At 43.4% G+C, this 25,518-nt stretch overlaps 1 protein-coding gene across 2 annotated transcripts in view; it reads right to left on the reverse strand.

The window, feature by feature from the left end:
• Nucleotides 1-25,518, reverse strand: part of bms1 (BMS1 ribosome biogenesis factor) — a 76,180-nt gene that overhangs the window by 45,286 nt on the left and 5,376 nt on the right. Inside the window, exons 4-10 of one of the 2 annotated variants that reach the window (XM_030098526.1) lie at nucleotides 21,454-21,533; nucleotides 18,374-18,562; nucleotides 18,155-18,297; nucleotides 15,076-15,197; nucleotides 14,791-14,987; nucleotides 14,569-14,711; nucleotides 8,622-9,073 (exon numbers count right to left, since the gene is read on the reverse strand). In XM_030098526.1, coding sequence (XP_029954386.1) covers nucleotides 8,622-9,073; nucleotides 14,569-14,711; nucleotides 14,791-14,987; nucleotides 15,076-15,197; nucleotides 18,155-18,297; nucleotides 18,374-18,562; nucleotides 21,454-21,533 — 1,326 coding nt within the window. Of the gene's footprint in view, nucleotides 1-8,609; nucleotides 9,074-14,568; nucleotides 14,712-14,790; nucleotides 14,988-15,075; nucleotides 15,198-18,154; nucleotides 18,298-18,373; nucleotides 18,563-21,453; nucleotides 21,534-25,518 lie in introns of both variants that reach the window. The other variant, XM_030098524.1, reaches the window with a different exon arrangement.

Consider the following 25,518-nt stretch of genomic DNA (forward strand, 5'->3'; position numbering starts at 1 on the left):
TCTAGAATGACAAACGGCATTAGTGTAAATTATGTTCGTATATTATGTTATGTTGCAAAACATGAAGAAAAAGAGTAAGTTTGTACAACACCAGTAACTCAATCAGAAGTGACTGTAGATCAGCAGAGTCAGCTATTTATCACCTCGCAGTTGCTGCTCAGTGAATCAAGAAGGATCCAAGTCATGATACAGTTCTGCTCAAGTTTAAATTAGGCTTAAATGACGCTGCAGTGGTTGGTAATTTTCAACATTCACTCTTGGTAGACTCCCTCCATTCTCGCAGGATGTACAGACCTGTTAGAATAGCACGTAATACATGCTCCTGCCGAACATAAAAAGACTCTTGAAATATTTGGATTGAAGCCCTGACTAGCTAGATGCTCACCAGAGAGCTTTGTTGGAAAAAAAACTAACTGAAAAATGTGGCAGAGACACACTCGCATTCCTTGAATTTTTACTAATGACTAATTAGAAAAGTTATACTTTAAAAACCAAGAAAAATTGGGCATTGGTGTATCACTGCTTCTTATAGTTGTCAAATGTCAATGCAGCGCTAGAAAAATATCCAAAATAATTCAAATACAACAAAAAAAGCACGATCTAATGTAATTATTTCTGTAAAACTGTGCTACTGACTGATACATTATAACATATTGAATCTGATAATTGTGTCATGCCCAGTTGAACCAGGGCAGACATAAATGTTGCTTTTTTTTTTCCTTCCTCGAATATATCATTCTGAACCTGTGTTTCTGTGCTTTGTTCATTTGTGAATTTAATGTGTAATTTATTATATTTATTTAAAGCATGTGAATGTTTTGCGTGTGCGTAAAGCCCTAGGCTATTTTTCAGAGCCTCTTCTCGAAAATGACCATCCATCCATCCATCCATCTTCAGCCGCTTATCCAGGGCCGGGTCGCGTGGGCAGCAGTCTCAGCAGGGATGCCCAGACTTCCCCGTCCCCAGACACTTCCTCCAGCTCCTCTGGGAGGATCCCAAGGCGTTCCCAGGCCAGCCGAGAGACATAGTCTCTCCAGCGTGTCCTGGGTCTTCCCCGGGGTCTCCTCCCAGTGGGACATGCCCAGAACACCTCCCTAGGGAGGCGTCCAGGAGGCGTCCTAAACAGATGTCCGAGCCACCTCAGCTGGTTCCTCTCGATGTGGAGGAAATGACATAAAATAAAAAGAGTATAGCACTGCAATAACTCGGCCTATTTGAGTGGTTACTGTCTCCTCATAAAGTGAACACTTGTAAGATTTGTCCAGATGTGCAAATATCAGTATATATGTTTCTGGTTAAGTGTGACTGAAGATGGAACACAGCACAAATGAAAAATGTTCAGTCTCGCCTAAAAAAACCCAGCACTTTCAATGTGATCATCTCTTTGGAAAAATCCAGATGCAGCTCTAAACCTCCATCAGATCATAGTCAAATATATGAACACTCTGCAAAGGTTGACTCTGTGAAAGTGAAGCAGAACAACATTTGACAGGTTTCAGTACAGACAGGTCAGGCGATGGCACACTTTGGCACACTATGGTGCCATTTGTGAAATCTGAATTTTCCAATGTACCAAATTATATTTTTCACTTTTATATCACTGCTGATGTTCAATACATCCAAACAGAGCAGTCTCTGGCGTGACTGCAGTGGAAATCCACACAGAGCGTGTGTTTACGCTCAGCAGGACGCGCCGTGCGTAAAGCCTCCTCTGTATACAGGCTCCCAGCTCCGCAGCGGCTTCATGAATACAGACACCCCGTACGTCGCTAGATTCGTCTGAGCCAATAGAATGCAGCGGGGGTCACCGACATGTGATTGACAGCTCTGTTAGCCAATCAGAACAAGCAAAACACTGTCATGGCGCAGACAAACTTGTTTGGCTCAGACCAATCACAGAACTCCTTGAGGCTAATGAGGGGTCAGTTTTGCGCCCCGATTGACGTCAGAGAATGCTAAGTGGCTATGCTAAGCGATCCCAATAGACAATAAACGCATTACTTGGACTATGTACGGCCAAAAGTCCAGGCAAGAGGCTTTTTTTTTTTTTTTTTAACCGCAGTTTGAAAAAGTGATCTTGCTGTTGGCTGTTCTGTGGCATTTTCTGGCAGATTCTGTGGTTTTAGAGGGCTTTGAGTGGCGGAGTCTCAGCTCTCATATGAGAGGCTGTTTGTGTGAATTGTATCACGTTTTATAGCGCGAGAATCAATATTTCAGCGAGTGGGTTGATATGGTCACGAATATTGTTCATAATTCATTTAGTTCGTGTTTAAGCTGTGTTTGGGGTGTGTAATAATGGCTGAAATATTCGGTTAGCCCAGGTTCTGCTGTTTAATTTGATGGTAAGCATCATGACATTCTGTCAGAAATAATGCATTTATTAGACAATCTCTGAAATGTTTGCTGTCAGGCCCCCAATTGGGGGGCGCTCGGGCTTAAGGGGTTAATGTGGGGAAAAGATGATTGTTGGGTTATTTAAAAGAACTTAAACCTGACCTTAAAAAATCCCTTGCCAAACTTAAAAGCCAGTATAAACAACTCTTACATGTTAGGAGAAAGACCTAGAAATGCTTTGCCCAACCAAACCACCACAGCATGTGTGCAGTTTCCAGTGTCAGTAGTGTTTCTGCCATGTACCACTGCTGACAATTATTGCACACGCAGTTCCAGAACTGGGCCAGACAGCGCAGCAATTTCAGAAGTATCCAGTGAGGCACGAAGTCCACCACAGAACTGGTTAAATTTCAGAATAAAAATGTCTGTGCTACAGACAAATCAAAGAACAGGTTTTATCAGTCAACACAGCTGAACCGTTGTCCATGCCTGAGGACACACTGGACAGTCTGGACCTGGTTGATGAAGGACTCTTGGTCGAGTTTTCTCCCAAGTAAAATCAACAACCTGCCTTTTAGATCCCATCCCCACACCACTTTTTAAATCACTTCATGGATTCCTGGAGGAACAGATTTTAAATATCATGAACAGCTCTCTTCAGACGGGTGTCTTCCCCACTGCCTTTAGAACGGCGGTGGTGAACCCCCTTTCTGAAGAAAAGCAATTTAGACCCCAATGTTCTTAATAACTACAGACCAGTATCCAACTTACCATTTTTAAGTAAAGTTTTAGAAAGACTGGTTTTTAACCAATTCAATGACTTTTTAATGATAAATGACATTTTAGAAATACATCAGTCTGGTTTTAGAGTGAACCACAGTACCGAGATGCCCTTTTAAAGATTTTAAATGATATCAGGTGGAATTTACATAAGAAAAAACTCAAGTGTTGGTTCTGCTGGATCTGAGTGCCGCCTTCGACACAGCACACCACCACATTTTAATAAATAGATTGAGTCACCTGGTGGGCCTCTCTGGTACTGTTCTTAACTGGTTCAGTTCTTTTCTCGCAGATCGATGTTTTTATGTAAGCATGGATACTTGTTCCTCAGGAACCCATGAAATTAGGTGTGGGGTTCCCCAAGGTTCAATTTTAGGTCCCATACTTTTTAATCTCTACATGCTTCCACTTGGGGACGTCATCAGGAGACACGGCATCAGTTTCCATAGCTACGCTGACGACACTCAGCTGTACATCACCGTGTCTCCTGATGACTCAGGGCCAATAGAAACCCCCTTTTTGTAAACAACTTTATTTAAACAGGTTTTCACTTATATAAACAAGTAAGCAAACAGACATACAAAATGGCAAAAAAAACATAATCCCATATACCTCCCCATATCCCCTCCCGTGGGACCAAGAGAACACAAAGGGAAGAGAGAGAGAAAAAAAAAAAGACCCATTGATATCTGGTGAAATTTCAGACTTGCAAGGCCATAATGATCTTGGAAGAGTGCTACTGATGATCAATAAGGCATGGACAGAGCATGGCATAATTTAAGAGAAGGGGTGACCAGCATCACTGTTAAAGCTGTCAGTGTCGAACTATAATCCCGGTGGACCATTCAGACAGGTCAGCTAAGCCTGTCGTTTGGATCACATAATCTAGTAAAAATTGGACTTCTTCACAAACTCAATAAATGGAGACCACACTCTCACAAATTTGTCATTTGACCCATTTAATGTATGCCTGATTTTTTCTAGTTGGAGTAAAGACAGCACCTCCTGAATCCATCTCCTAAAGGGTGGACATTTGTTGGATTTCCAATTAATTAAGATCAGCCTGCGTGCTGTAAGGCTACTGAATGCTATTGCTCTCTTTTGAGAGTTTGTAGTATGTGTTAGCGTAGGTACGACTCCAAAGATAGCCGTTAATGGATTAGGATTGAGCGATGTATTGCATAGAGCTGATAGACAATGGAATACAGAGCACCAGGAATTTTTGAGGCGGGGGCAGGACCAGAACATATGACATAGCGATACTAAGTTGGCACATCTGGGACAGATGGGCTGAATAGATGGATATATTTTTGTGAGTCTTTCGTTAGAGTAGTGAATTCTATTAGGGATCTTAAATTGTAGTAATCCATGCCTAACACATATAGAAGAGGAGTGTATGTTAGTAATGCATTGAGCCCAAACATTATCTGTAACTGCGATAACGAGATCCCGTTCCCAAGCTTCTCGTGTTTTAGTTTACAATGGAGGGTCGATGCGCTGTATTATTTTATAACTCCTGGAAATTATACCCCTATTCCATGGATTTAGGTTTAGCAAATTATGAGAAACATTTTTGTCCGGGGGCTTTGGGTAAGAGTGAAAAGATTTGGAAGTGAAAGGGTATATGCGCATGTGTGCGTGTGTGGTGCATACTGTTTGATGGCGCGGTTTTTATTTTTTGTTTTTATGACTGTTTTTACTGTTCAGCACTTTGCGTTGTTTTTATTAATATGAAAAGTGCTATATAAATAAAATCTGATTTGATTTGATTTAAAGGGGTAGTGTTGCTTTTATGTGCACATTTGATTTCAACTTGAGGTTCATGAAGCACTGAAAGTATTCTTTCCGTACCCGTTCTTAAATCTATGACACTAAATCCAATACTGAATTTAAAGGGACTTAACGCAACTTTACAAAATTTACCTCAGTGCTGCCGTGATAGGCGCTGTGGGGAACTGCAACCACCAGCCAAGGCGGCACGGGAGCACGCACCAACACTTCCGGTGCACGTCAAGCCCTAGCGTAGGTGCTGCGTAGGGTGCTACATACATGGCGTAGGAACGGCGACAGGGAAGCATGCTGAGGCTTTTAAAGACTGTCCCTCTTCACAGCACTGCACTAGTGCAGTGTTTGAGTCCGTATCCACGGCGGCCATGTTCTTCATGTTCGGCAACGCGCGAACAGCGTCAATTTACGTCACATCCCCAGAATTGCGCGGGAAATTCAGACCCCAAACTGCAAACAAATTATTTGGTACACAGCCTGTATAAGGCAACAGACAGATATGCGGATAGGCCTGTTATTTTAGGTTTTTAATGCTTCACGGCCCATTAGCATTGAATAAACTGGAAATGCATGTGTAGTTTTTCACAAATCTTGCCTTAAGTCCCTTTAAGGAAAAGCAGTTTTGATCCTTATCTACAATTTACACAAAATGCTCTTCCCTCTGATAGCGATAAGGTGCCATCCTTAAAGCTCGTGTCCGGAGTTTTGAAAGAGAGTTTTTTTTCCAATCCGTCTCGAGGTTCTGCCTTCCCTCTGCTTTCATGAGCGACCAAGCCACGTCCCTTTAATTGCGCACGCGCATTATCTGTCGGGTGAAAATGAGAGCCTCTGAGTCCTACAGCATCCTACATGTTTAGCCGTTTACGGTGGATGTTCAGCAGACAGTGGATATATCCGAGGTAAGCGGCGGCTGCTGCAGAGCTAACTCTCCTCTGCTGGGCGAGCGGCCGTGCTCTCTGACTGCGTGCACATCTTGACTGACAGCATGACAAGGCGGAAGCTCGAAATCTATTGGCTGACGCTGACCGGCGCTTTTTCGGATAACGGGGGTCTATGAGACGAAGGCGGGGCTCATAAATAATTTTTTTATATTGCTTTATGCTAATATCATATTATAGTATCGAACCAGACTGACACGTTTAAGCTCTGCTTAAAAATGATACATACATTGGAAAGGAACGGAAACTCCGGACACGAGCTTTAAAAGTTGTATGGAGGATTTTCCATGGAGAGAGAAATCCAGTGACAGTTAGTCCTTTTTGAAATGCTGCGCATGCGTGACCCACACCCGCTCCTCCCCTGCTCTCTCCGGAGGAACGCCTCCTCCTTACGCAGAAAGTTTGTGGTGTGTGAGCTGAGTAGCATGTAGCAACTTAGCATCATAGCGTTAACACGTAGCTACCAACGTGTCCTTTTGAACAACACAAAACAAGCGAATATGAGTAAAATTCTGTACTTGCGTCCAATCCTGTCCCTGAGCCATCCCTGCTCTCGGTGGATCAGAGGAGGACGGGGAAGTTTGTGTGGAGCTGCAGGACTGGAGCAGACGCTCGGAGCTCACAGCTGATCTGTGCACTGCAGCATGCAGGCGTAAACAAACCCCCCTCCTCCTCTCACTCTCCGGACTTTTTCACACAAGTCTCGTTTTAAGATTAAAACATACATTGTTTGTGGCAATTGTCTCAAGTCTACAGGTGAAAAGGTAAACTGAACTGAAACTGAAACTGTTGATCGCGGCAGCAGAGCCTGGGGGAAGCGGGGTGGAGCGCGTGGGGGAGGGGGTATGAAAACGGCGTAGGAGCATGACAGTTATGCTAAAAATGTAGAGAGGTTGACTGACACGTTAGAAAACCAATAGATAACGAGGCTACCTCCTTATTGATTGGTTAAAGTAATGTTGGTTTTACAACGTCCAGAGTTGATTGTTTATTTTATTTTTTTTGATCACGATAAAAACAAGGCTGCTACAGCTTAGTAACACCATTTTTTAACTTTAATTCATTTTTGTTAGTATTAAGATCTTCTATACAACCTTTAATGCACATCTGTGTTTGAAGTTTGCATGTTAATATATTTGCATGCAAATGCAAAATATCTGAATGTTTTTGTTAATACAAATTTCATTGTACTTGACATTTTAAGTATTTTTTCAAAATGAAACTTGACTGTATTCGATCTGTGTATAAGTACTTTCTACTAGGGGTGTAACGATACACAAAAATCTCAGTTCGATACGTACCTCGGTTCTGAGGTCACGGTTCGGTTTCAATACAGTAGGGAACAAAATGCAAAACCTAAATTTTCTTGTTGTCCATGCTTCCCATGTCCGCATGTCTGAGTCCGCTTTGAGGTACATCACCGATGCCAACACTCTTCTCTGCTGCTACATTTGGGCTCAGCTGTGTACGTTCCATGCAGGCGCACTGATCCACGCATCCTCCAGTAGACTGTTTATCTGCTCCTTTATTTCAGATTATTTATAGGAAATGAGGCACATATATTGTCAGTACGTTATCATTTAGTATCAGAGTTTATTTAGCCTTTTTTTTTTCTGTTTCTGAATCTCGGGCCGGCATCCAAGCGATGAGATACTTTCTCTCAGGGTGCGAACTATGGGGGGGCCAGGGGGGTCTCAGCCCCCCTTGATGAGACATGAGCCCCCCTGAAAACATGATTTGTGAAATTTTGGGGGGGCCCTAAATATTGGAAAAATGTTGTTTCCCCCCATGTATTTCCTTTAATTTATTATTATTGATTTAGTATGATCATAATCATGGATTATATGCAGAATTAGGCCAATTTTAATGGATGATTTGCACATCACTATTTCACTTAATAAAGATGCTGACCTGCATGCAGTACTTGTCCTCACCATTGAAGCGTGGGGGTGCTATGCCTTAAGCGTCACTTAAAGCAGACATATTCCCTCCAAGGCACGCGCACCCCCCCAATAAGTGAGCCCCCCCCCCCCCCCCCCCCCCCCCCGCCGACAGCCGCGGTATAGTTCACACACTGCTTCTCTTCAGTGACAGACCTTCTCCTCCTCCTGACAGAGTCTGCTCTCTCCGTCCTCCAGCTTTTCTCTGAGTTTCTTCAGACGGAGTTGCAGCCTGTTCGCTTCACAGACTCACTTTTCAAAGCTAACGTCTGTCATGGTTTGTTTGCTGTGGCGCTCTGGCGCAACACGGTCACAAAATCTGTCCCGCGCGCGGACGTCCGTGCACAGAAATTCATGACATTACGTCCCAGGGACCAATGCGCCACGCGGAGATGTGAAGCATGAATGCAGCTGCTAGCAGTAGCAGTCATGGCTGCAGTTGTAGCTGCACATGCTAGCGGCAGAACGTAAACACGAGCAACATCCGGCCCGTGAGCCGGGGGAAAAATAAACTTTGGCCCGTGAACTCACCTGGGGACAGTCCTGTACCGAACCGAACGGCCCGGACTGAAACGGTTCGATACATATACATGTCTTGTTACACCCCTACTTTCTACACATTTCAACATTTCTGGGATAACGGTAACCGTGACCTTTCTGGTCACAATAAGCATAATATGAAATTCTGGTATCATTATTTCTCTGCATGTCACTTATCAATAAAGTTATACTCCTGTGATTCTTCAAAATTAAGTGAGAGCCCAAAGATCCACTGACAGATGTATAATACACAAGTGTTGGACAAGCAAACATTTTAAAAAGGAGTAGCTACCTGTAGACACACCTTGGTCATCTTCATCACTCTCACTTCTGGTTGGCTTTTTCACGAGGCCTTCATCTTCACTGACCTCCTCTTCTGTTGAGCCATCACCTGAATCTTCGTCGTCACTGTGCTCCTGAGAGTAGCGTCCAGAGTATCCCCCAGCTGTCTCAACGTCGTCGTCGTCCTCACTCATCTCCAACTCATCTTCGCTGTTTGCAAAGGCTGGCAGTTCAGCTTCTGTCTTCTCCACCTTCTGTTTCTTGGCTGGAGGAGCTGCTCCCTTCTTCCCACAGTCACTTCTGGCCTCTTTGAGAAACGTAGCCAAGCTATTCTCCTCTTCCTGCTCAGCCTTGTCACAGTCGTGATGCTCTTCATCACTAGAGCCACTTGCCGCCTCCTCCTCCTCCTCCTCCTCCTCAGTGAAGACCACCCTTCGCCTCTCTCTTTGGGTGCTGGGGTCCCAGACAAGTTCTCTGAGGCACAACACAAGGAAGAGCACCTGTTTCAGCACAATAAAATCAAAACTGTCCTACTGTAATACTACTGATCCTGACATTCTACTAAAGAAACTAAAACATATTATTGGGATTAAAGGTTCAGAATTTAACTGGTTTTGATCATATTTAGCAGACAAGTTCCACTTTGTTAATGTTTACAATGACTCTTTAGCTCAGATCAAAGTCAAACATGGAGTTCCACAGGGTTCTGTCCTGGGACCTATAGTCTTCACATTATACATGCTTCCTTTAGGGAACATCATCAGGAAATACTCCATGAACTTCCATTGTAATGCAGATCAAATCAAATTTTATTTATATAGCACTTTTCATATTAATAAAAACAACGCAAAGTGCTAAACAGTAAAAACAGTCATAAAAAAACAAAAAAAACGCGCCATCAAACAGTATGCACCACACACCCATCCACACACCCACACACCCACCCATTAATTTGCACAAAACAGAGAAGACATGGCATGGCACTGAGCATCTTGGGAAAACACCACCAGTGGGGCCGCCCACACCAGGAGAAATCGAGGGTCATTAATACTGGGGCTCCAGCGCCCGACCCCGTCAGACCAAGGGAACCCGCACACCGAAGTGTGGAGCCCCCCAGGCCAGCCAGGACCAGAGGACTCGGGCACAGTAACCTCCGCGTTGGACCAGGACCAACTCCCGGTGTGAAGGACCCCCCTGAGGAAACACTGGAATTAAACAGCTAAATATGATAAAATATGATACGAAATTAAAATAAAATAAGACAGGATTACAAAGTAAAAAAGTAAAACAAGTTGAAAGTACATAATAAAATAGAATAAAATTACATCAATAAAAATGGAATACGAGGACTATAAAAGGTCAGTTAAAAGCCTGATTAAAAAGGTGAGATGATACACAAATCTATCTATGAAACCAGATGACACTGATCAACTTTTCAATCTAGAAGTTTGTCTTACAGACATAAAAACCTGGTTGAGTTATAATTGTATCCTTCTAAACTCAAAAAGAAAAAGAAAAACAGAAGTTACTTCATTTGGCCCTAAACACCTCGAGAGAGAAATGATCTAAACAAATAGTGACCCTGGATGGTGTCACTTTAACCTCCAGTAACACAGTGAGGAACCTGGGAGTCACTTTAAACCAGGACTTAAAGAAGCCAATCTGGCAACACAGCACACAACATACGGGAGCTGCTCCTGTCATAGAGCTGTTTATAGCTCCACAGTTCCATCGCTCTTCAGCATTTTTTTGTGTAATTGCGGTGTCGTTTCACTTTACTGCAACAACTAAGTACAAAACAGTTTATTCTTGTAATAGGTATAATGTTGCTGCAAACAAGAAAAAAATTCTGCCAGCAGAGGGCCCCTCTGAGCCCGAGGGCCCCTGGGCACGTGCCCAGATTGCCCATATGGTAGATCCGGGTCTGCCTGGAGGGCCGCAGCCCTGCATGTTTTCCATGGCTGTGTTGGAAACCGCATACTGCCACCTACATACTTCCATACCCATACTGTGCATATTGCATACCCAGTCCATCAGACAGTATGTAAAGCGTTTACACTACAGCATACTACATAATAACCCACAAAAGCTGATTTCACTTTAGCTCTAAACTCTTCAAATGTATAACTTTCTCGAGATTTTTTTTTTTTTTTTTAAATTAGGCGAATCAGTCGTTTAGAGCCCGAGTGTGTCGTTTATTTGTCCGAATACCAACCATTTATGATTTTGTTCGGACGAATTCAGCAAAATTTAAGCCAGCCACAGTGAGCAATGCACTTCAGGTTATTTTCACAAAAATAAACCACCCCTTTCCCTTTTTCATGCAAAAAAACCTGAGTGATAAATCTGTGCTTTTACTTTGAAAACAAGAAGCCAACCTTTCAGCAATATAGCTAGCTTAACATCGCCGTTTGGACCGTTGTCCCGTTAACGGAATTAGACCAGTTACGATGCCTTACCGAGGGAGAGGAACTTCTCGCATACTCACAAATCGCATATTGCCAGTGTAAACGCACTGCATACTCAATAAGTTAGTATGAGTAGTAGGTAAGTATGTGGTTTCGAACACAGCCCATGTCGCCCTGCTTCAATACACCTGGATCTCATGACGGTTCGTCACCAAGTTCAGCAGAAAGCCTGATAATGAGTGCCTCATTATAATCGGCTGTGTTTCATAGAGACATGGAAAACATGTAGGACTGCGGCCCTCCAGAAATGCACTTTGACACCTGTGTTTTAACCTATAAAGCTCTGAATAACCAGGCCCCGTCATATCTTAAAGAGCTGTTAGTCCCATAATGTCGAAGGAGAACGCTTGGTTCTCAGAGTGCTGTCCTGCTGGAGGTTCCTAAGTTCTCTAAAATTAAAACAGGAGGCAGCGGTTTCAGCTATGATTTGGGGAGAAATGGGGGTGGTTGTGGCTCGGTTGGTAGAGCAGTTGTCTCACAATCGGGAGGTTGTTTATTCGATTCTCCATCTCCCCTATTTATTTAACCAAGTGTCGTTGGGCAAGACACTGAACCCCCAACTGCTCCCAGTGGACATACTGAGCGCCTTGCATGGCGGCTGCCTCCACCAGTGTTTGAATGTGTGTGTGAATGTGACGACGCAGCGTAAAATGCATTATATACTGTATGTGTCGTCCATTTACCATTTATCGGGATCCTGTCATGTGAAACCAGTTCCTAGTTTCAGTTAGGGAGGCCAACACTTGCTCAGCTCGGCATAAGGCTTTCTATTTAGTAAAGATTACAGTTAGGGTTGGACCATTTTCTTAGTTGCATTTTCTCAAACTGTCAACATTTTCATTCCAGCTCCAACAGCATATCTTAAAGTCGCTGCACTTAAACTTTTGCCGGTTCAAAGACATAACATGCATTTGGATAATGGATTATGGCATCCAATGACTGACTGGATAATGGCATAGGGATGTGATTGGGGTGTCTTTTGGACATACAATGGGGGAAATAAGTATTGAACGCATTAACTGTTTTGTCATTACATTTATTTCCAAAGATGCAATTCATGTGACATTTCTTCCAGACACTGGTATTAACTCAAATAATCCACACATGAAAAGAAATCACAACATTCAAATCCATAAATAGTGATTATGTGGAATTAAGTGCAATAACACAGGAAAAAAGTATTGAACACACCATGGGAAAGCTGTATAGTTTGTCAAGGAAAGGCACCATACCATCTCACACCTGAAAGTAATTAGTCTTTGTACTTCCTATAAGTGCAAACCAACATCAGCTGGGTTAGTGCTAATTGATGGCCCTATAAACAGGTTGTTTTTTCACCAAGTAGTCAAACAAGACACATCTCATGATGGGTAAAAGCAAGGAGCTCTCTCAAGACCTTCGCAGCCTGATTGTTGCTCAGCATCAGAATGGAACTGGTTACAGACTTATCTCAAAGAATCTGAGTATTCCAGTAAGCACCGATGGGGCCATTATCCGCAAGTGGAAGAAGCATCACCTTATCATCAACAGGCCGCGCACAGGAGCTCCTCGCAAGATTTCTGACCAGGGAGTCAGAAAGATGGTCAGAAGAGTTCTCAAAGAGCCAAGGACCACCCGGAAAGCACTCCAGCAAGACATGGAGGCAGCAGGTACAAGTGTTACAGAGAAAACGATAGGCAATGCACTCCACCGCCATGGCCTCTATGGACGCTCAGCCCGCAAGACTCCGTTCCTCAAAAAAAGGCATGTTGAAGCTCGTCTAAAGTTTGCTAAACGGCATCTGGATAAGCCTGTGGAATACTGGGAGAATGTTGTCTGGTCAGATGAGACCAAAATTGAACTTTTTGGCTGTCATACTACACACCATGTTTGGAGGAGAAATGGCACTGCACATCACCCAAATAACACGATACCAACAGTGAAGTTTGGTGGTGGAAACATCATGGCATGGGGTTGTTTCTCATCTCGTGGTACTGGCAGACTTCATATAATTGAAGGAGCAATGAATGGAAACATCTATCGGCAAATTCTTGAGATGAACCTCCTGCCATCCACCAGGATGATGAAGATGAGACGGGGCTGGACCTTTCAACAGGACAACGATCCGAAGCACACGGCAAAGTTGACTCTCGAATGGTTTAAAAAAAAGAAAATCAATGTGTTAGAATGGCCCAGTCAATCACCTGACTTAAATCCGATCGAACATTTGTGGAAAGAACTAAAGATAAGGGTTCACCAGAGGGCACCAAAGAATATTCAGGATTTGAAGACAATCTGTGCGGAGGAATGGGCAAAAATCACACCTGAGCAGTGTGGGCGATTAGTTCATACATACAACAAGCGTCTGGAAGCAGTCATTGCAAACAAAGGCTTCTCCACAAAGTATTAAACGAGTCTCAGATAGTGTGTTCAATACTTTTTTCCTGTGTTATTGCACTCAATTCCACATAATCACTATTTATGGATTTGAATGTTGTGATTTCTTTTCATGTGTGGATTATTTGAGTTAATACCAGTGTCTGGAAGAAATGTCACATGAATTGCATCTTTGGAAATAAATGTAATGACAAAACAGTTAATGCGTTCAATACTTATTTCCCCCATTGTATATTTCAAGTCTGAGGAAGACTGGCACATGCACATGAAAGGTTGACATTACTTCCTGTTTGATGGTGAAGGATGGAACATCAGTTGGCCATCATAGCCATCTTCGAAGAACATTTTGATAGCGTTTCATCAGGAATATCTTTGTGTCAACTGGACAAATTTCAAATCTGTAGGTCTTACCCACTGGGAGGATGCTGTCTCACGTATTTAACTCTTAACGCCAAACAGCACACAAGAAAATGTGTCTGCCCAACACTGTCTGGATAATCGAGGTAGGACATGTGCAGCAACGAATTGCTTCACATGTCAATCTGGGATTTCACTCAGCAAATCCGCTCGGGGAAGGAGGGACTTGCTGTAGAACTCTTTGCGTTCAATTGGACGGGAGGACACCGTGCGCCCGCCTAACCATGTTTGGTTTCAGCCAATCACCGCAAAGGAAAAAAATGGCGTCGACAGCATGCACCCGGCAAGTGAATATCAACAATCAGCCCACACTGAACCGAAAGTGAGATTCGTGACAAAATGTCGAGTGATTTTTGCCGTTTATGTAGCGAAAATCTGCGCTAGTCATGCTAATATTATTCGCAGTCCGTCGCTTCCTGCTTTCGTCAAACCTTCATGTCCCGCCCTAAACGACGCGTGATTGGTCCGAAGGAAAAAAATCAGAGCCCAAGCGCATGAGCCCGAGTGGTACAAGATGGATTCTCGTGGTGTGTGTGAACAAATACCGCGAGAATTCAGCTTGCCAGCAAGGTTACTGTTGTAGTAGTACTAAGCACAAATTGAAACTCGGGACATACAAAGACATATTCATAAGAAACGATCAAATTAGTGGTCTTTTTTATGGATATGTTTTGGTCAACATGAACATAGTAAGTGTTTTTTTATTACCTTTCCGGTTCTTCCATGTCTGTGGGTTCCAGGACAGCAGAGTTGCTGAACAGAGAAACCTTACTGGCAGCCATCTTGACATCAAGAGTGGCGTGAGTGTCAATGAGCGACTGGACGAGCTCTGTGGTGGGCCGAGTCTCCTCCTAGACCACAGAAGATTGAAATCATCACCAACCCTACTCATAAAGACAGACTGGCACACACACAAGAAAGACAAGACACCTGCTCTTGCTGGATGATGTGGCTCGTGGGGACGTCAATGTAAACTGCATCCTTGTCGTACACAACCCCCCCAACACCCGCCATGGGAGCGTAGAGCATCCGCTCCTTCTCGTTCAGCGCTCTTTTCTTCTGGCCATGCGGCAGTGGACAGGGGTCAGGGAGGAAGTTCACCTCACTCACCTGGAAGTCTCCCACACCTGCAAAGGTGATCACACAGTACAACGGAGCACGTTTATTCTTGAAATGGGATGAACTGCAGCAATAACCTTTAGACATTTTCCATACCTGGGATATGAACCTGCCCTCTGTTCTTGAGGAGCGTCCCTCTCAGGAAGCCGTATAGGGAGACTGTTCGGTCACACTTGGGGTCTGTCCGGATCCTCTCGGGATCCGTCAGGTCCTCCATGCTGCTCAAAGGAGGACACAACATCACCTTCACAGTGTGAACATCAAACCAAAGGTATAAATGCACACAGCCTTTCGTCATTTTCTCACCTCAAGTACTTACTTTTTTTTTTTTAACCAGAAAGTTTTTTCGTGACTAGAAATGAAACAGACATCTGCCAGAAAATAAAGACGTGATAAAGAAGAAGATACAAGAGGGATTGTTGTGGAAAAAATGTTTCTCAGCTTTCATTTTCATTAGAACAAATCGTGGCATATCCAAAAGAATACCCTTCTCAATATCCAATAGAAAAACCTTTCATGGCAATTACAGAATTCAAATGCTTCTTATAGGCTAGGCAGTTTTCTGCACATCTCCATTGGTATTTTTGACCATTTTCAGCCAAAAACTCTTTCAGTCAACCCTTTTAGGCTGCAGGTTCTCTCCATCACTCTGACCTTTAGCTACTTCACAGATTCTCAGCTGAATTGAAGTCAGGACTCTGGCTGGGCCACTGTAAAACCTAAATATTCTGGGCCCTTAACCATAGTGAGGCCCAAATTTTTGCTGTGAGTTTTGGGTCACTAGCATGTTGAAATGTCCGCTGGTGTCGATGGCACCAGTTTATAGACTGCCTGAGGTCCGTTTTGAAAAGCACAGTCAACAAATTGAGTGTAACTCCAAACTTTAAGTTTATCTATTGAGGTGGGAAACTGAGTTTTCAGTTCCAGAACAAGTGATGTGAGTTAATTTGATCAACTCGGAGTAGTTTCGCCGGTAGATAAGATTATGCACCACAAACTTAAAAAGGCAGCATCATTAAGGGGTCTATGCAGGCAGCAGTGAGCATAAATTGTTTCTATAGTCTGATGACATGAGCAGTGCTAACCATACCTGAAAAATCTTGAACAGCATTGCTTGCATGCACTGAATCATACTCAAGGATTACAGGCTACAGGATGAATTGAAACAAATCTGAAAGCATGCCTTTTTCACCATCATGCTATTCTAGGCATGTTACTACCTTCAATCTTAAAAGGTTGTTATCAGGTATGAAATATTCAGGAATCTCCCAAATTCGAAAGAAATAATGCCGTCTAATATGAACCCTATCCTCTATAAAAATTTAAACTATCAGTGTGGATGAAAATTAATGTAATCAAAATTGTGGTTACTCCACAGTTCAATTGACCTTTTGCAAAAGCTCAGTCCCCCAAATACTTCTGCTAGCCCAAGAAGCTTCATGAAACTGACGGCGGGGAGAGGTATACCCACACGTGTCAGTGGCACTTTCTGGAGCAACGCCTGAGCAATATCCTCCACATTGAGGCAAAGGGGGTTGCAATACGCAGAGGAGTATATCCAAAATATTAAGACAAGGAATGACAGGAAGAGTACAAGAATGGAGAAAGAATACAGTGTGAAAACTAGAGAAACCCCACGACCTCTACCTCAGATGCAATGACACAGCCTCATGCTCTGGCACTTCCGGGTAAGTTCTCTTATGTTAGCCCAGTACTGCTCCACATCCTCCATAAGAGTGTTGCTGCTAGATTAGCTAGCTTGCTAGGTTCCCCAAGGCCAATGAAGCCTGTTACTGGAGATTAGGAAACGTATGTTTTAGGGGGGCGTTGACTGAAATTTTTAAATTAATAAGATAGTTGTTAAAGCGGACCCATTATGCTATTTTTCAGTCACGTCATATCCCTGAGATATGTTTGCTCAATATATGCTCAGTGTGGAAAAAAAACAGTGAAAGTTTTGAAGTAATCGAAATGAATTGTGAGGTGAGTTGTGCCTGCAACACGATATGTGCACCACTGTCAATAGCCAAGGAAATCTGTGGGTCTATGTGGCCGAACATTGTTTAAGGTAAATCATACGATAAGACGAATCGATGATGAAATTTGTTGCCAATGCTTTTACTCATCCATTTTTATTGATTTTATCAAGTCATTGTTGCAGCCCTAGTTTTAAATCAGCTTGAAAACATAAAAAAATAAAAAACAGAAATGTAAAGTGGTGAAAATTTTACTGCTTTAAAACTTTCAATAAAATCTCCTGTCCTAAAATTGTAATTCTGAAACTTCATACGTGCACTATAAAGTCTTACTTTGTTAGTAAAAATTAAAAAGAACATCATTGTCAAGGTTTTGTGGCTTCAGTTGAGACTGATTTGACAAAAACTGGTGAAAAGCAGGGCTGGGCAGTGTGACCCAAAATTCATATCACGGTATAAATTAAATCTCTTCATGGCAAGGGTATATATCACAGTATACATGCTGCGGTGTAAAACCTATAATGGACGTGTTTCTGAATGGGTTTTGTAGTTGTTTTAATTCACCTGGATTTGCACTTCATGCCATTAGGTGTGCTGTTGACATGTTCAACCTTATTTTTATACAGACACCACAGAGGAAGGATGGCCCCTGAAGCCAGGCTCTCTCTGCATGTTAGAAAAAGAGTGCTATTAGCCGGGAAGACGTGTGCCAGAAAAGGCTGTAACATGTTCAATGATCTAATGCACTGTTTTTTCAGTAAAGGATTGAACGATCGTTTCCGCCCATTTTATTTACGTAATAGCTGATAAACTGCATCAGATGAAATGACAGGTATGACGGTAGAGTGCAAATCTCTACTGTGGCCAAATTTATATTGTTTCTACCGTCATAACGTTGATACCACGCACCCCTAGTGAAAGGGTCTTATTTCCTTTACCTCCTCATGTGACAGCAGCTGACTTGATTCTACATGTTGTAATGTTCTTAGGTGGCTGTGCAGTAATTGTGCTATATAACTAAAGCCAAATGGAAATACTGCCGTGACATGAGTTGTGGACCTCCATTTTGTTTGTCAGCGTTCCGACAACAACACGATAGCCTTTATGAAGCTGAGGTTTTGTACATCATTGTGTGACATGCACTGATGTACAAAACCTCAGCTTCATGTATTGCAGATAAAACAATGGTTGCAACTCACCGGTCCACCAGAACATAAGGGTGGGACGTCTGCCACACCAGAGGACGAAACTTCATCACAGATATGAAGCGGCCCAGGTTTTTCACCTCCTGAGTCTGATATTCACCGTACACCATCCCTGAGAGGTAGAACAGCTTGGCCCCCTGCCAGGAGTAACACATGTCAGTGTGATCCTGTGTCGAAGGACCAGGCCCCCAGGAGAACACCTGCTGCAGCTACCTGGTACACCTCTGTCCAGAAGCGATGTTTCAGGTTCTTCTTGGTTTTCCTAAGTGTCTTCTTGTTTTTGAAGGAGTCGAGGTGAGTGAGCACGCCCATGATGCGAGGGAAACCATGCACCTGACAGATGTTGAGGAACTCAAATGTCTCCATCTCAAAGCCGAAGCTAGCATCAATCAGCATCAAAACCTTCAGAGAAAAAAGTAATTTCTGTCACTTTCATCCAGAGACATGATAAATCAGCTCTAGAGATTGACATGATACTGGATTACGTATGTACGGAGATACTTCTCAGACTTCAGTGTTTAAGTTGCCCAATCCGAGTGCGCTTATTGTCCGCTTATTTTAGTATTTGTTTCATTCTGTTATGCAATGCACATTTTGTTGCTGGTTGGAAAGCACATTTTCCTCTTTTCTCAACCTGGATAGATAAAAGGTATGGCTATCATGATTTTCAAATTATGTTTCAGCATCTTCGGTGATAAGACAACAGATTTTTAGGTAAAAATCACACAACCACAGCTATCAGTGTAATGAGGCCAATGAAGCAAACATGACCGAAATCTGCTTTTATTTCTAAACTTTAGAAGTAAAAGCAAATTTCTTCCTGTAACATCAGCATATAAATGGAAGAGGAGTTTCATTACAGAATCATTGTGAGCACTGATGCTGCATCCACCACTATTACTCCAGTCTATAGTGGCTGACGTCACCCAAAAACACAGGAGACTGTCCGTGGACATGGTTACATGGAGGAGTGTCACGTTTTAATGGTCACACATGACAAATCATTATCATTCAGTGAAATCAACCTCATTTATTTCTCACCAAAATATATGGTAGTTTTAGGGGTGATAATGTTGCCTGACAGCTCCAGTCCAGATAATGACATTAACATTAATAACAGTTATCCACATACATACTAGATGCATGGGGCACAATGGTAGGTGGAAAAAAAAAACCTTTAGCAGAGCCAGGTGGCATCACTTTGAGTAGACTCGGGTACACGATGGTGGCGAAGTGGCAGTTTTTCAAACAAACTACCAGAGGAAACACCGTTGAGTGGAGGCTGTGTCAGGAAAAGCTGGTTTACAACAGCAGAAACCAGCTGCCATGGAAGCAACCCAAAAAGCTGGAGGGAGAGATTCTGCCTCCACCACTGGTGCTACAGCTAGCTAGCTAGCTCTTTATTGCCCCGTCTGCCAGAGGTATACGGACGTCCGCCGCTCAATTTTGGATCTAAATTTCTCCCAAAGCACTGTTCGGATCAAAAAAGCCTTCTGGGTGAGTATATTGTTCTACTTCATTCTACAACAACGTGAAAGCTGTTTAAACCGTACTTTTCCTTTTAGAGCTGAAGCAGTGTTGATATGCAGCCTCCTCCTGTGCCTAAGGATGGAATCAACATTTTTACCTGATAACTACTGGAATGGTTTTGATTTAATGGGACTAATGGTGTTTGAATGGAGACAGAGCCATCTAGTGGGTATTTATTGCAACTAAAGCCCCTTTCCCACAGGCCAAAAAACCCGTTTAAACCCGCTAATTAATCGGCTCCTCATGGCAGTGTGAAAGTGTTCACTCGGCATTAGACCCGGGTTTTTCAACGCTGCAATCGACGCGGGTTTTTAGCGGGTCACTACTAGGGCTGAACGATATGGGCAAAATTTCATATCTGGATATCCATGCCAGATATCTCGATATCGATACGATATATTACAATGGATTCAGTGAACGTTAAGCATTTTTCAGAAAAATAAAAACATCATAATACAAAAGGATGTAAAAAAAATGCAGTTTTATTCATGAGAACTCTCTGCCACGACCACCAAACTGGTTTGTGCAGATTCTGCAGCCGCCCTCTGCCATCAGCTGTCAACCAGTAAACGAGGTTTGTGATTGGCTGGCCTTACCTGTGCATGGACAAGCTTACACACAGGGCAAGCAGGGGAAATCTTGATATCGTTGATTGAGAAACTAATGTCCTGAATGTTCATATTGCGATATCGATATAACGATATATCGTTCAGCCCTAGTCACTACTATCGGCTTTTTAGTGAAAGGGGCGAAAGGGAGTGTGAAAGGCAGACGCGAGTCGACGTGGTAATTTACGAGATGACGTGGATGCAGCGTGGCTACGTTAGCACGCTAGTTGTTGTTTCTGGACACAGCGTGAGATTTCCTTCGTCAAGATGACCCAGCACTGGCATGATAGTGAGACCGGAGAGCTCCTCCTGATCCGTGGGGAAGAGGAGATTTGTCTACAGGTAACGGGGGACTGTGTTCCGCCGCATTGTTTACTTTCACTTTGCTACGTCGTGCTGATGATGTCATCAACACGGGACACTATCAGCGCGGGAAAACGCAGCGACGCGGCTCGCCATCATGCGGTTTAGACTCGGGTCTGCAGGCGGTGTGAAAGGACACAAAAGGCAATTAAAGGTGCTGTAGGCAGGACTCCGCATCTCCGCCATCTTGCTTAGGATTACTTGCTTAGGATTATTAACATGGCGATTTGACCCATCTAAGATGGCGTTTTGAAACCCAGCACAGCCAATCCTGTCCCGTTTTCTCTGACATCACGCCCTCACGCAAGTTAAGCCCCTCCCACAAGAAAGTGCGACGAACGCCTCTCGACCAATCACGGTTAGAGCCTCAGGGGCTCCTCTGATTGGTCAAAGATACCTGGAGCTGTCCAGATTCCTTTTCAGCTCAGAACAGAGACAGATGGAAACGCTGCGCCCTCGCGGTAGTGCAGTTATGCTACACTCCTAAAGGATTATCAATGGATACTCTAACATTTATTCCAAAGAAAACAGAAAAATTAGCATTGACTAGCAAAATCCTGCCTACAGCACCTTTAATAGCAGGTCGAAAACACAGGTGGACCTGCTAGTTGCAGAGTGAAAGGGATATAAGTGACACATGTAGAACAAGTGTTGATGTTGTTTACGTGGCTGAGGCAAAGTTTTCTTTAAGCAACCAGTGAAAACATCTTTTCTGTACCAAAACTAGCAGACTTGAAATCAACTTAAAGCTGACTGTGAAATGTGAGGACAGGTTGGAACAGAAGTTCTTACCAGGTCAGCCACCTTGGCGAGGTCAATCATGGTGTTTATGTCGTTGTTACACTCCATAAAAGTCAGTCGGCGCTTTTTACCTGATGAAAACAAAAACACAAAAAGTTAATTACGTACTGTGTGAGGGAAGTAACCTGTAACATTTTTCTCTTCATGAATTTTACACACAACTTTAAACTATCACATTTTACAGCATTGAATCTTTTGTGTCTCTGGCATGAAAATGTAGGTGGAGAAAAATGTTTGGAGAGGTTTGTTCTAGTTCTTACAGCTTTCAAAATGAGGCAGACCCACATTTACCCTCCTTACCCCCAAATTCTACCGCTTTGGTTCCAGCTGTGCTGCACTGTGCCACACAGGTGCTCCACTGAATAATTCACTGAACCGTGAATACAGCTAAAAACAAACAAAAAGAAGTCCAGTTGTGCAACACATTAATGCTACGTTCACACCGAACGCGTCGTGGGCGTCGTCGACGCTTGGGACGCCTCGAAGCTGACGCTTGTGACGCTTTAAACACGACGCTTGACACCGGGTGGTCACAAAGCTCGCGACGCTCTTGATGCACATCAGTTAATTGGCGCGCTGGAGGCTGATTTCTGTTTCCAGCTATGGCGGATCGCATCAGGAGAGCGGCTTGGCTTTATTTGTTAAATAAAGCTAGACCGCGTCGTCGTCGGAAAAGTCGCTATTGGCTGCTCTGCTCCTCTCTGCTCTGACTGCAGCAGGGGGCGCTGCTGAGACTGACCGCTTGTGAGCGCTTTGGGACGGGGGAGGGGCTCACGCAGCACCCGCTGCTCATTGACGACAGCAACGAGACGTCCTGTCACGTCTCCAGAGCACCAGAGAAGGTCGCTAGATTTGTCGCTAGTTGCTTTTGACAAAAAAACGTCGCCAAGAGGCTTTGGAAAGTTGCCAGATTTAGCGAGAAAGTCGTCAAGTTAGCAACACTGGCCGGCCCGCATCGGTGCTCGGATCACTCGTAGTGACGTAGCACCGGAGGGATCGTCTCTGATTGGTTGACGCTCAGCGGCAGCGCGTCGAAAGTTCAGTTTTCCCAACTCTCAAAAAGCGACGCTCACGACGCTCTTGACGCCGGGGACGAGCGTCGTGGGCGTCGATGCTCGAAACGCTGGAAAAGCGACGCTCATGACGCTCCTGAAGCGCCGCCCCGCCGCCCGCCGCTCCACGACGCTCGTCCACCATAGACTTTGCATAGAAAAGCGCCGCTCACGACGCTTGCGACGCGTCCGGTGTGAATGCACCATAAGGCTGGACGATTAATTGAATTTTAATCTTGATTTCGATTTTGGTTACTCACGATCATAAAAATGTTATAATCGGAGAAAAACGATTAATTAGCCGCACGGCGCGGTGTGTATGTAATTTCCTACGCTGCCAAAGTACCATGAATGCACCTTGTGCACGCAGCCGCAGCCAGGGCTCCATCAGCAGCACGTGAAGGAAGCGGTTTACAAACATGGCAGAAAAGGAGCCTTTAGTGGACAAGAAAGGTAGGACTACTTCAGTCATCTGGAAGCATTTTGGTTTCAAGTCGTCAGACATCCAGCATCCTGCCACAAGTGCTGCATCAGGCGGGTTTTCAGCGCAGGTGGAAATGTTGTCACCTGCCTTCGTTAGTCGCTGAAGCCAGACCAGGTGAACAGACTCGTCTTCCTCGCCAAAAACCTGTAGGAAGTTAACTACAGGGAGTTTTTAACTATGCAGCCAACCCCTCTTTTGTTATTTAAAAAAGTTTTTGAGAGAGTTCAAAGAATATTTTCAGGCTGTGTTTTTGACTGAGTTATTAGTGTATTTTGCATATTGCTATTTTTGCAAGTTTTATAGAAATGCATGCAGATTGGGTATTTATTATTATTTATTTGTTTTATTGATATTATTTAAGATATTAATTTTTTATAAGTTTATTTTTGATTGTTCTTTCAAGTTGTAGTTTAATAAATACTCGTTTTGGAATTATGAATAATCGTGGTTATTAAGCGTGATTTCAATATCTATCAACATAATCGTGATTATTTTTGCCATAATCGTCCAGCCCTACAACACATATTGTATACGATAGCATCATAAATGTTGTTTTGACAGTAGGGCTGAACGATATGGGCAAAATTTCATATCTGGATATCCATGCCAGATATCTTGATATCGATACGATATATTACAATGGATTCAGTAAAAGTTAAGCATTTTTCAGAAAAATAAAAACATCAAAATACAAAAAGATGTAAAAAAAAAAATGCAGTTTTATTCATGAGAACTCTCTGCCACGACCACCAAACTGGTTTGTGCAGATTCGGTAACGGCCCTCTGCCATCAGCTGTCAACCAGTAAACGAGGTTTGTGATTGGCTGGCCTTACCTGTGCATGGAGCTGACACACAGGGCAAGCAGGGGAAATCTTGATATCGTTGATTTTGAGAAACTAATGTCCTGAATGTTCATACCGCGATATCGATATGATAACAATATATCGTTCAGCCCTATTTGACAGCATGCAATTTTTCTTAATTATATACTGTCAGCTGGTAATGGGTTAAGCATCTTCCTGATGCAGTGCTTCAAACTCTTTCCCGCCTTTGGGGGAGATTGCAAGCTAGCTAGTCAGGTCAGTTCTGGGTCAGTCAGCTCAGCCGCTGGGGTCAATCACTTCTGTTAGCTTAATGTGACATTGTGCGTTGCTCCCGTTTGTCATTGAGCCTTGAATCGGTCCTGAAGGTCCAGGACCACTCACTGCAAACAGGCAGGATCAAGGCATTTTAGTCCAGGATCATACTTGACGGGTAGGGGTACGATCAAATCTCGTGGGATGAAATTGTGATGATATTTCTGGTTTAAGTGAAAAGCTGTCTCACGGGCACAGAGCAGAAGCCTATCTCTGGCGGGAGATGCGGTGACAGGCGGCAATCTATGGTGTTGGCAGGCCCAGCAGTCCATCAAGCACAGCCAGAACGACATAAGAATCTGAAAATATCAGCATTAAAGATACCCCAACGACTTTTAAACTGTTAGCCTGGCAGCATTTTGGGTCCCCAGTGTAAATAATGAACGGCAATGGAGTGACAGGCAAGACACGACTTGAAGAGCACTGTAAGACAACGGAACTGTACACCACCGCGAGAACTATGCACTCTGCGTTGACAAAGGAGGACTTTCATTTTAGTTTTGCATACAAGTTTGCACTCTAGAAAAAAATAAATATTTTATTTTATTAGTGGAAAGTTCATGCTCCTGCTTAGGCCATGCATGGATACAAAGACAACTTTTCAAATTCGCCTGCATTTTTTTTGTGACTGTTTTCTAGTCATATTTTGTCATAGGGGTATGTTACATGACATATTACTTATTGCATCTTTAATTCTAAGTTCATTTTAGTGGCAGGCATTCATTCGTGTTGCTGATTCATCTTTAGTATAGTGCTTCCACCCAGGCCAGCTGACAGTTTTGCCTGGGCCCGGGACAAGATAATGTTCGATGGCTACTGCTGGTGGGACATGTTAATATCTGAGCTCCAGATGCCATGTGCTGAACTTTCCTTGTGGCAAAATCATCTATGATGTCTTGACCAAAACATATTCATGTTGGGGGTGGGGGGGGGTTTCTTAACCACAATTTCAGGGACAGTTAGAAGGAAAACAAATAAAAGTCATTTATGTAACTCAAATATTAGGTTTTCCTTCAACAAATAGGCCTATTTTTGAAAGTTTTTGAAAATGTATTCCTTAATTTAATGAGGGCCCGGTTCTGCCCACCCCCCAAACCCTGGGCCTGGGACAACAGGCCCGTTTGTCCCCCTCTACTGGTGGGCGTGCTTCCACCATATGTAAATAGGCTACGAGTTAAAGAGTCACTGCAGTGAAAATCATGTTTTTCATGTTGTTCATATGTTCATGTAGAATATCTCTGATGCAACAGGACATGTGTTGAGAAAACTATGCTCAATATTGCATTTCTAGAATAGCCACAAATGAGGATTGGAGTGGGACTTTAAAGCTCCCATATTATGCTATTTTTCAGTCACATCATATAGGTCACAGAAGCCCAAAAA

This window comes from Salarias fasciatus, chromosome 8, assembly GCF_902148845.1.
Source record: "Salarias fasciatus chromosome 8, fSalaFa1.1, whole genome shotgun sequence".
NCBI classification, from domain to species: Eukaryota; Metazoa; Chordata; class Actinopteri; order Blenniiformes; family Blenniidae; genus Salarias; species Salarias fasciatus.